This window comes from Somniosus microcephalus, chromosome 31, assembly GCF_052327205.1.
Source record: "Somniosus microcephalus isolate GS21.2 chromosome 31, FLI_Smic_1.0, whole genome shotgun sequence".
Lineage (NCBI taxonomy): Eukaryota > Metazoa > Chordata > Chondrichthyes > Squaliformes > Somniosidae > Somniosus > Somniosus microcephalus.
The window spans coordinates 8413155-8425755 of NC_141017.1; the positions used below are offsets into that span (position 1 = coordinate 8413155).

General features: G+C 49.1%; 1 protein-coding gene across 2 annotated transcripts in view; it reads right to left on the minus strand.

The window, feature by feature from the left end:
- Positions 1 to 825: 825 nt before the first annotated feature.
- The window catches only part of LOC147097560 (uncharacterized), a 114811-nt gene continuing 103035 nt past the window's right edge, over positions 826 to 12601 (minus strand). For both annotated transcript variants that reach the window (XM_085971514.1, XM_085971512.1), the window contains exons 9-11: positions 9071 to 9222; positions 6686 to 6798; positions 826 to 2384 (exon numbers count right to left, since the gene is read on the minus strand). In XM_085971514.1, the coding sequence (XP_085827640.1) occupies positions 2240 to 2384; positions 6686 to 6798; positions 9071 to 9222 (410 nt within the window). In that variant the 3' untranslated portion in view covers positions 826 to 2239. The remainder of the gene's footprint in view (positions 2385 to 6685; positions 6799 to 9070; positions 9223 to 12601) is intronic.

Sequence of the window (12601 nt, forward strand, 5' to 3'; positions counted from 1 at the left end):
ATACTGACATAGTGTGATAGTGTAAAGACAAATGATGACGAATTGCCAGCCTGCTTTACATCTCTCCATGGATACAGAGCAAAGGCGGGTGGATGGAGTTGAGGTGCAGATCAGCCATGATCTCATTGAATGGCGGGACAGACTGGAGGGGCTGAGTGGCCTCCTCCTGCTCCTGTGTTCTCGATTGAAGTCAATGGAAATAAAAAAGGGGGAGATGTGAAACGGGCTGCCGACTCGCTATCCCCCTGTTTTACTCTATCGCGCCAAGTCAAAATGACTCGCTTTTTCTCTAGCCATAGAGTCATAACGGCACGGAAGGAGGCCATTCAGCCCATCGAGTCCGTGCCTTGGGATCGATCTGCGATCTGTAGTATTTTTTATTAATTCCCTTTTCACAAAACAACACAAAAAACCCCACAGTGCAGATAGAGGCCATTTCAGCCCATCGAGCCTGCACCGACACATATCCCACCCGATCCCCGTAACCCCTACACCAACACATATCCCACCCTATCCCCGTAACCCCATGTATTTAATCCCCCTAACACTAAGGGTCAATTTATCATGGCCAATCAACCTAACCCGCACATCTTTGGACTGTGGGAGGAAACCGGAGCACCCGGAGAAAACCCACGCAAACACGGGGAGAATGTGCAAACTCCACACAGACAGTCACCCGAGGCCGGATTCGAACCCGGGTCCCTGGCGCTGTGAGGCAACAGTGCTAACCACTATGCCACCGTGCTGCCCCTTTTGCTCATATTCAATCTTTAACGATTAATTATAGCCAAGTCCTTGAGGAAATGAGGTGCACAACAACAGAAATGAAACAATTGTATTGTATTTTATTGTATTGTATTGTATTTTATTATATTTTATTGTATTTTATTGTATTGTATTTTATTGAAGTGGTCTGATCCACAGTGTAAACATTCCAAAAAAAAGGCAACAGTTAAATTCTTTCACACATCGCCGGCAATTAATCGCAGAATGATGAAGCTGTATTCGAAACTAAAGGTAAATAGACGGAGATGTCGGGGAGGATTTGCTTTTCTGCCTGCTGAGGCTATCAGCGAGCCAGCCGTTCACAGCCTGGGCACACCTGGAATGATCCAGGGGAATACACAACTGATCCATCCAAAGGAAAGCTTCCTACCGCTCAGAATGACGGTCGTGTTGTCGGCAGTGAGTCTGCGTTGCTTGATTGCCACTATTATCTGCATTCCACACAATGAACTATTCAGGAACTTGGAAAAAAACAGCGCGGGGAAGGTGAGTGCCACCATAAAGGTGCAAGGTGCTGCGCAGAGGATAGAGCTCATCATTTGTCGCATTAACCCGTCTCTGGCAGATTGCCCATCCACCAGTAAAACGGACACTAAAGACAGAAAGAAAGAAAGAAAGTCTTGCATTTATATAGCAGCTTTCACGACCACCAGACATCTCAAAGCGCTTTACAGCCAATGAAGTATTTTTGAAGTGGAGTCACTGTTGTAATGTGGGAAAAGTGGCAACCAATTTGCGCACAGCAAGCTCCCATAAACAGCAATGTGATAATGACCAGATAATCTGTTTTAGTGATGTTGGTTGAGGGATAAATATTGGCCAGGACACCGGGGAGAACTCCCCTGCTCTTCTTCAAAATAGTGCCATGGGATCTTTTACGTCCACCTGGGAGAGCAGACGGGGCCTCGGTTTAACATCTCATCTGAAAGACAGCACCTCCGACAGTGCAGCACTCCCTCAGCACTGCCACTGGGAGTGTCAGCCTGTATTTTTGTGCTCAAGTCTCTGAAGTGGGACTTGAACCCACGACCTTCTGACTCAGAGCGAGGGTGCTGCCCACTGAGCCACAGCTGACACAAAATGGCAGAAAATGCTAAGTTCTCACTGAAGAGAATCAGACACAGAAAGCGACGGCCACAATCCTGGTTGAAGTCATCAGAGCCATTATGCAATAAGAAGAATAAAACAAAAATGTAAAATACCCTCTGGTTTAAAAAAAAAAGCTTTCTAGCTACAAAATGTGCAGAATTAAATTCCGTCAAATATTTTCCCCATGTGCCCTAAACGGGTTAGAAATGTCGGCTTTTGGTGCGTTTGAGCGAAATAATGTCAAGAGAGCAGTTGTGCCTGGGGGTTAGGCCGAGTGGTTGAATGGCAGCTGGTATTGGGCGATCCGAAAATAGATTTCGAAACAGAACAAGCTTCAGCTCTTCGGCTTCGGCCGGGTGAAGAGTTACTTAAAGTGACAGGACACCGGCCGTTCACAGACGAAGTTCAGCTTTTGACTACATGAATACACGCCCCATTTCCCATCGCTCTTCGTCCCTGCACATTCTTCATAAGTCCCAAGGTCTTTGGGCTCATCAGCATGCCAAAACCTAAATAATAAAAACATGGGTAAGAAAGAACTTGTATTTCTACCGCATCTTTCACAACCTCAGGATGTCCCAAAGCGCTTCACAGCCAATGAAGTACTTTTGAAGTGTAGTCACTGTTGTGATGTAGAAAATGCGAATGATAAAACCTCAGTACTTTATTTTGTAATCCACACTTTTGTCTGGGCTTTTTTCTTCCCCCCCACGTGGCAGCTGTCCTTCATTCTGCCAGCGCCATTCACACTTCATCTAGAGCCATCCTTTATTCCTTGAATATCTCTCAATGTCTCTTAATCTCTCCTGCTTTCTATCCTATCTCTGACCTTCCCTTTTGTTCTTTCACCCTCTCCCCCTTTTCCCAGCCCCCACTTGCTTTAAAATCTATCCCTCTCCCTGCTTTTTTTCCAGTTCTGACGAAGGGTCTTCGACCTGAAACGTTAACTCCGTTTCTCTCTCCATGGATTCTGCCCTGGCCTGCTGAGTTTTTCCAGCTTTTCCTGTTGTAATTTTAAACCTCAGTACTTGTTGGTTCAGTAGTAACCTTTACAGAACACTTACCGGGCATCCAGCTCATGGTAAGAATTCCCTTCCACCTGAAACGTTGACTCTCTTTCTCTCTCCACAGTTGCTGTCTGACCTGCTGAGTGTTTCCAGCAGTTTCTGCTTTTGTTTCGGATTCCCACTATTTTGCTAATATAGCTTTTATTGAGCTTTTTATATGAGCTTTTCTTGTCATCTCGGCCTTGGCACAACGTTCAATCCATGGAAACTGTTGCTGGTAAGCTTGTGCCCAGAAATTCCCCGGGGGGTTCTCTGGCAGGAGATCAGCAGATACCCTGGAGAAATGGCATAAATGGCTGGAAATGGGCCTTGATGGGCATTTTTCCAGGGTTTTCAATGATTTTCTGCTGAAGTTACGGAAGAACCCCATAGGAATTCACGCCCATTCTCTGGACAGCTGCCCCAAGATGTGAGGTCAGGATTTTCTGCACCAGTTACATCATAGATGGCAAGTGCAGGCCACAGCCCCTCCATCGCCTCCCAACCTTTGGGACTTTGGATCAAATCCAGCCTAAACTTTTGGAATGAATGTCTACTCTGTCAGATGTGTACGGGATCCTGGGCTTTATAAATAGAGGCACAGAGTACCAAAGGAAGTTATGGTAAACCTTTATAAATCACAGAAATCACAGAAACCCCACAGTGCAGATAGAGGCCATTTCGGCCCATCGAGCCTGCACTGACACATATCCCACCCGATCCCCGTAACCCCTATACCAGCACATATCCCACCCTATCCCCGTAACCCCACATATTTAATCCCCCTAACACTAAGGGTCAATTTATCATAGCCAATCAACCTAACCCGCACATCTTTGGACTGTGGGAGGAAACCGGAGCACCCGGAGGAAACCCACGCAAACACGGGGAGAATGTGCAAACTCCACACAGACAGTCACCCGAGGCCGGATTCGAACCCGGGTCCCTGGCGCTGTGAGGCAACAGTGCTAACCACTACAATACAGAGTACCAAAGGAAGTTATGGTAAACCTTTATAAATCACCGATTAGGCCTCAGCTGGAGCATTGTGTCCAATGCTTTGCACCACACTTTAGGAAGGATGTCAAGGCCTTGGAGAGGGTGCAGAGGAGATTTACCAGAATGGTACCAGGGATGAGGAACTTCAGTTATGTGGAGGGACTGGAGAAGTTGGGATTTTTCTCCTTATAGCAGGGAAGGTTAAGGGGAGATTTAATAGAGGCGTTCAAAATTATTAAGGGTTTTGATAGAGTAAGTGAGGAGAAACTGCTTCCATTGGCGGGAGGGCCGGTAACCAGAGGTCACAGATTTAAGATAATTGGCAAAAGATCTGAGAGGTGATGAAGAGATTTTTTTTTTTAATGTAGCGAGTTGCTATGATCTGGAATGCGCTGCCTGAAAGGATGTTGGAAGCAGATTCAATAGTAACTTTAAAAAGCGAATTGGATATATTCTTAGCGAATTATAAAATGATACAGCACAGAAGGAGGCCATTTGGCCCATCGTGCCTGTGCTGGCTCTTTGAAATATCTCTCCAATTAGTTCCACTCCCCTGTTCTTTCCCTATAGCCCTGCAAATTTTTCCCCTTCACGTATTTTCCAATTCCCTTTTGAAAGAATTGCAGATTGCAACAAGGTGCTGCGTAATTTTTTTTTAATGTCAGCTCTGGTTCTTTTGCCAATTATCTTAAATCTGTGTCCTCTGGTTACCGACCCGTCTACCACTGGAAACAGTTTCTCCTTATTTACTCTATCAATACCCTTCATGAATATCTCCATCAAATCTCCCCTTAACCTTCTCTGCTCGAAGGAGAACAACCCCAGCTTCTCCAGTCTCTCCACATAACTGAAGTTTTTCATCCCTGGTGCCTTACTAGTCAATCTCCTCTGCACCCTCTCCAAGGCCCTGACATCCTTCCCAAAGTGCGGTGCCCAGAATCAGCCACAATACTCCAGCTGGGGCTGAACCAGTGTTTTATCAAGGTAAAGCCTAACTTCCTTCCTTTATAAAGACAAGGATCCCGTAACAGCCTTCTCAACTTGTCCTGCGATCTTCAAAGACTTGTGTATGTGAACCCCCCGGTCTCTCTTTCCTGCGCCCCCTTTAAAGTTGTATCATTTACCTTTAAAATTGTATCATTTGGATTATATTGCCTCTCCGCTTTCTTCCTATCAAAATTAATCACTTCACACTTCTCTGCGTTAAAGTTAATCCGCCATGTGTCTGCCCATTTCACCAGTCTGTCTATGTCCTCCTGAAGTCTGCTACTATTCTCCTCACTGTTTACTACATTTCTGAGTTTCGTGTCATCTGCAAACTTTGACATTATGCCCCCTATACCCAAGTCCAGAACATTAATATATAAAAAGAGTAGTGGTCCCAACACCAACCCCTGGGGAACACCACTGCACACTTCCGTCTTAAAAACAACCATTCACCACCACTCTCTGCTTTCTGTCTCTCGGCCAATTTCATATCCACACAGTCACTGCCCCTTCAATCCCATGGGCTTCAATTTTGCTAACTAGTCTATGATGTGGTACTTCATCAAAATCCTTTTGAAAGTGCATATACACAACATCAACTGGACTCATCAACCCTCACCCTTACTTGAAAAGGAAACATTTGCAGGGCTTTGGGGAAAGAGCGGGGGAGTGGGACTAATTGGAGAGCTCTTTCAAAGAGCCGGCACAGGCACGATGGGCTGAATGGCCTCCTTCTGTACTATGATTGTGTCCCACAGTACAAAGTGCCACAAAAACTGATGTTAAAAAAGCCATAAGCATAGTAAGCAAGGGGAATGAAGACCTTGTCACCAGGACTGTGTAGTGGCCGCTCTTTGGGTTTGGCACCAACTATAGAAGATCAATCGACCTGTGATGCCCTCAATCCTGTGGGCCAGAAACTCTGTGATTTTCTTGGAGTCAGTGTAGTAACTGCTGACAATTCCAAAGCCTTTAGCAAGATCTGCAATCGAGGCCTTTGGTTGGACCCTAATGAGAGGATTCAGAGGATTGAAACACCCCGAGGAATGAATGCTCCTCACCCAACAACATTGATGAAGGGAGTGTCAGGAATATAGCTACCTCCATTCTGTTTCTCTGCTTGATTAGCAAGATGTCCCCAGAAGTGATGCCCTTTTTTGCTAAAGTTTCCATGCTCTATCGAGTGGCTCACTGCCCATTAAGGTGCATGGTCTCCCGAACATCGTATGCCTGAAGAGGAGCTAGTGAATCTACTGGAAGCCCTGCGTCAATGTTCTACGTCTCACAGGACCAGTGAAATATTTGCAAACCAGGTGGTACCTGAGATCTGTAGATGGTTGGAGCTGGGCTTCACCAGGTCAGAAGCTGGGAGGTGATTTTAGAATCCAAACTGTTCATAAACCAATCTCGTTTAAGGACTGTGCTGTCATGAAATTAGGTGATCCTACACAAATGGAATTCTGATGCTCTTGGCTCCATTCAAGGTGGATTTGATCTTTTCAAAAGCAATTCCAGAATTGGAGGAGCACAGAGATCTCGGAGGCTTGTAGGACTGGAGGAGGTGACAGAGATAGGGAGGGGCGAGGCCATGGAGGGATTTAAAAAGCTTCCACTTCCGTTCAAACCCGATAATGTTCGGAACAGACCATCCAAAGTAAAGTCACATCCGTGTTTCTGTTTAAAGTACAACAACATAGAATGATAGAATGATACAGCACAGAAGGAGGCCATTCGGCCCATCATACTGCAGAGATTGTGCAATTAAAAAGATAACTTACTGCTGGGAGGAAGCGTAATCCGTACCATCCACCCAAACCCAGTTGCCATCAGTGTCTGACTCATTGAGGCCAATCCAGTGTTGTGTTGTCTTAGCCTCTTCTTTCAGATATTCCTTGGGGTAAGTAAAAGTATAACTGTATGAGACATCAGAGTCGTTTACTAAAACTATCTGAAAATGCTTCAGCACCTTCTGCTGGTGTTATATAACGTTGCGGCCTAGAAATTCAGGAGTGCCCATTTTATCTCCCCCCACCCCCCACCGAGCCCGCGCAGGATACTTACCCTGTGCAGGAATGGAAAGGTCTGAGAAGCTGTGGACCTTGGGCCTCGTTAGACTGAAGATGGAGCCCATGGGCGAAGAGTGCGTGGTGATTGGCCCACTGCTGGTGCTGCAGAAACCTGCAGGTAAATGATGGCCTTGGGGACTCGTGGTGGGGATCGGTAGCCAGTGGGGTGGAATAGTGGCAGCGGCCTGCGGGGTCGGGGCCTGGTCGGGGGTCGCGAGGTCAGGAGTTGGGGGGAGGGAGATCAGGTTGGTGGGGGAGGGAGATCAGGGGTCGTGGATCGGCGGGGGAGGGAGATCGGGGTCAAGGGTCGGCGGGGGAGGGAAATCAGGGGTCGGTGGGGTAGGCAGATCAGGGGTCATAGGTCGGCAGGGGAGGGAGATCAGGGGTCATGGGTCAGTGGGGGAGGAAGCTCAGGGGCTAGCGGCCAGGGAGCCGGGGATGGTGATGATCGGGAGGATCCTTTACTGTTGGTTGGTGTGAGCACTCCTGCCCCGCCTGGCTCCTCATTCAGGTAAGTTATTTCCCTTCTTTGTTGCAGGTGATCCCTAGGCTGCGTTTCCCCGAGTGCGATGGCGCTGGCTGCCTTGAGAAAAACCAATGTAGCAGCGGGGATATGAACCAGGTGCTAGGCCCCTTACCTGGATCTGGAAAGGGCCCAATGCCTGCTTTAGGTGAGGGTCAAGGACGCCTCTTGTTTGTCCTTACCCAATATGGCGGTTTGCGCAGGCCCGACTGGTAGTGCGCGCGTGCGCTGCCTGTCCGACATTTTGGGGACTTGGGAGATCGTGTAGCGCTTGAAAAATGGGCACAATTTCTGCATAACCACACTCCTGAAACCTCATTAGTAGTAAATACAACCCTGGAGATCATCGCCCCGCGTTTCGAATCTACTCTCATCACTAATGAGGCTTTGAGCAGAGAGGAGGGCTTCACAAAATTACTCCCCGTATATTTCAATTAAAACGAGGTGTCACCAGACCCCGATTAGCATGTGTGGATTTGGACCCCGCCGGCTTCTTTATTGTGATATACGTGAGGCGTCACAGTCGTGTGGGACAGGCTGGCTGGACCACGAGGTCTTCTCCTGTCCGTCATTGCTCATGTGAATCTATAGCCTGAGTGAATCACAAAACAATGAACAGGAACATTGGCCCCGATCTTGACCAGGGCGGGTTTTCCGAACGGGAGGGACGGTGGGGAGGGGGTGGGGGGGCAGGCAGGGAGAGGAGTTTTAACTTCACAGCATGCGGCTTGTTTAACCAACAGGTTCCCTGCCCGGAAGCCAGCCTGATTGGCTCCTGTCCGGGTGGGAACACTCTGGAGGAGGCCACAGCCCAGGAGCGGGTTAGCGTGCCTGCTGGTGAACTAGTGGTAGCGTGGGTGGGGGGAGGGGTGGTGGTCGCCAAACCCTGGGGTGGGGTGAGGTGGGGGGGTGGGTGCCAATGGTCACTGATCTGTGGGGGGGGGATGTCCAATCCCTGACCCTTCGGTTGGGGTCCGATTGCGAGGGGGGTCTTTGGATCGGGGAGAGGGGTCCGATGGCAAGCAGAGAAGCAGGTTAGATTGCGGTGGGCTGGGAGGAGGCACTCCTGCTCCTCCTAGCCCACTAGCAGTGCTGTAAAGGCACTTACCTCTTCCACACTGCAGTCCTCACCTCCCTTTAGCTGCCGGGTTTCCCGAGGCCTGGGAAACCCGGTCGGCCAGGGTTAAACGAGGAAGACAGGTTAAATATGAGGCACGCAGCCTCATTATAATATTTAAATAGCCAGCCTGCGACCTGGCAGCGGGTTGGTTGCCGAAGCACCTCCCAGCATCCCTCCCCCCCCCCGCCCACCGTCCCACCTCCGTTAAAACTGGAAGTGGGTGGGTTGGGTTTGGGTTTGAGATTTAAAGAATTTTAACATCCCCCATTGCCTGGGCAATCCCTCAGAGCTGTTTGCGCTCCCCCAGCATTCATTCACCGGGAGTGCAGCAGTAACCCCGATTACACGGGGAGGTAGGGATTCGGCTGCACTTCTGGTGAAGTGGGAGCGGCTCCGAGGGATTTCCCAGTATTGAAGTTGTATTGAAAAACCCTCGCCCCAGGAGAACTTTTACCTGTTCCTCGACAGTGTCAATCACAACGAGGTTGGACATCTTTGATGAGCAAAACCTCTGGGATGATGACCAATCTTCTGTGTTTGGTGAAAAATAGTAACATTTCTGACTGAATAATGCCCATTGGTCGGGACATTCGAACCGGGGTTGACCTGTGAAGAACAATCAGTCACCAATCTCCCCGACAGAACAGTAACAATGTGCACCGGACCACAAGTTACACAAACAACTCAACAAGTTCCACACCAAGTCCCAGGTGACTTCTTTACCTGCAGCCTAGAACACTGAATACAGGGGAGTCCTCGGGAAACCTCGAGGGCCACATACTTGGGGTGGGGGGGGGGGATGAGTGGGATCGCCGTGGAACCAGCGGGAAAATGAGGCGTGATTTTCCTCCGCTCCTCCAGGACCACCCCTTCCCGATACCATCTCCACTGACCAGGAGCAAGTGATGGCTGACGGGGCAGGGCCCAGGTCCCAACAGAATTTCCTTCTTTCTGCCTCTGGTGCCCTTATTCCGGAAGGTCCTTGAGAAGTCTCCTGATCAGACTTTGCGTGGTACTGGATGAAAGAACATAAGGCTCTACTTTGGTAGAAAAAACAGAAAGGCAGAGTATTTCCTAAATGGTGAAAGTTTGGGAATGCAGATGCTCAAAGGGACCTGGGTGTCCTTGTACATGAGTCACTGAAAGTGAATGTGCAGGTGTAGCAAGCCATTAGGAAGGCAAATGGTCTACTGGCCTTCATTACAAGAGGATTTGAGTACAGGAGTAAAGAATTCTTACTCCAATTATATAGGGCCTTGGTGAGACCACACCCGAGTGCAATTTTGACCTCCTTACCTAAGGAAGGATATACCTGCCATAGAGGGAGTGCAATGAAGGTTCACAAGATTGATTCCCGGGATGGCGGGACTGTCGTATGAGAAGAGATTGAGTAAACTAGGCCTGTGTTCTCTTGAATTCAGAAGAATGAGAGGGGATCTCATTGAAGCATACAAAATTATTACAGGGCTTGATAGGATGGATGCTGGGAGAATGTTTCCCTTGGCTGGGGAGTCTAGAACCAGGGGCCACAGCCTCAGGATAAAGGGTAGGCCATTCAGGACTGAGATGAGAAGACATTTCTTCACACAGAGGGTGGTGAATCCTTGGAATTCTCTATCCCAGAGGGCTGTGGAGGCTCAGTCATTGAGTATATTCCAAACAGAAGTCAATAGATTTCTGACTAGTAAGGGCATCAAGGGATATGGCGATAGGGCCGGTGAATGGAGTTGAGGCAGAAGATCAGCCATGATCTCATTGAATGGCGGAGCAGGCTCGAAGGGCCGAATGGCCGACTCCTGCTCCTAATTCTTATGTTCTTAAGAATATAAGAAATAGGAGTAGGCCATTCGGCCCCTTGAGCCTGCTCCGCCATTCAATAAGATCATGGCTGAACTGATCTTGGCCTCAACTCCCCTTTCCTGCCTGCTCCCCATAACCTTTGACTCCCCTATAGCTCAAATATATATCTTTCTCCACCTTGAATATATTCAATGACCCAGCCTCCACAGCACTCTAGAGAATGCCAAAGATTCACGACCCTCTGAGAGAAGAAATTCCTCCTCATCTCCGTCTTAAATGGGCGAGCCCTTATCCTGAAACTATGCCCCCTAGATCTAGATAAGAAGGCACGGCAGGGTGACTAGAAGCCACCATCGCCTGTTTGGCTGCACCTGCCAAGGTGTCACCCACTGTTTCTGAGGGCCCTGGCAACTCAAGATGGGAATGACTGTGGTAACCTGCCTACTCATGGGTCTATGGGTCAGCAGAGAGGTGGATGCCCAGCTCTGCCCCCTGCTGCCAGGACACCAATGGCTAACGTGCAGCTCGGACCTTGCACGTGTGCAGGGACAGTAACGGTCAACTGTGGTCTCGCACCTTCTTGCAGGATTGGTGCAGGGCTGACCCCTGGGATGATGAAGGGACCGGCACAGAGGGAACGCTCCTTGTGATTGTCTGATGTAGAACCGCCTCAACTTCAACAGCCATTGAGGAGGAGGGGCGATGCTGAGCTGTGCACTCACTTGTCCAGACACTCATGCCTGTACCGGGGTTGGGTGGGGGGTGGTCCCATCCTCTTCATGCTGGCCTCCCACTTCTTCGTGATCTGCTCCTTCAGCCTTGGCAAAGATCGCTGATGGGTGAGAGGCCCTTTAGCATTCTCCAAAAGCTTTCTAAATTTTTATTCCCCTCCCTGTGACACTACCCTTTAATAGTTCCATTCCCTTTAAATTTGACTTACATGCAATTTCCCTCTCCTACTGGTGGTGTCACCCCAAGACCCATCTGAGATTGCACCTGGATTGGTGAATAATGACACAAATCAAGTAGAACTGGAAGATTGAGGAACATTATAATATTTAAGGCTGGACCAAATCGCACCAAGTGGATTGGAGTGGGAGAAGGTGTAAGGAGATTGGAAGGGAACTGGGGAGGAATGTTCTGAGAAGCAGTAACCATTGTGGTGCTCGGAATATATAAAATGATTGTGTGAGAAGGAGCGAGTCTGGAGGTAAGAGTCAATGACAAGATGGTGATGACTGTGACTGGCGCCCGATTCTGGTGGTGAGTTGGGAGGGCAATTGTTCTTTGTGCCGGCCAGTGCCAGCCTAAGGCCCCGAGGGAAATGTGGCACTGGGCCGCGTCTGAATCGAAGCAGCGGGCTGCGAGCACCAAATAGGCGTACTGATGCCAATCGCTGGTCGCTGGTCAGGCCGATTTCTGGCCGCTGGTAGATCTTGGGGGCGGGGGGGGTTGCGGGGGGAGGGTGTAGCTGAGGGGGGAGGTGAGCCCAGGAGGGGAGCGGCCCACAGATAGGTCCTGGGGGGTCATGGGGAATGGCCAAAGGGGGGTGAGCCCAGGAAGGGAGCGGCCCACAGATAGGAATAACAACAGAAAATGCTGGAAAAACTCAGCAGGTCAGGCAACATCCGTGGAGAGAAATTTGAGTTGACGTTTCGGGTCGAACCCTTCTTCAAAACTGTAAAGAAAAGAAACTAGATCGAAGGCAGGGCTGCGATCGGACAAAAGAATAAAAGAACCAAAAGAAGTAAAAGAGATTAGAAGCTAGACGAGATGGTAATAGGCTGAGATTAGGTGTAAAGTGTACTGGCAGGGCAAGAGATAGCTGCCAGGTGTGAGAGTGAAACAAAAGGAAAGGCGGGGGGGGAAAAGGAGTGGAAGAATTACAAGAAAAAATGAAATAGGGGCCGAGGTTATGATCTGAAATTGTTGAACTCGATATTGAGTCCGGAAGGCTGCAGAGTGCCTAATCGGAAGATGAGGTGCTGTTCCTCGAGTTTACGTTGAGCTTCCGTGGAACAATACAAGAGGCCAAGGACGGTGAGGTCCGAGTGGGAATGGAGCGGTGAATTAAAATGACAGGCGACTGGAAGCTCGGGGTCACCCTTACGGACTGAACGGAGGTGTTCCGCAAAGCGGTCACCCAATCTGCGTTTGGTCTCCCCAATGTAGAGGAGACCGCATC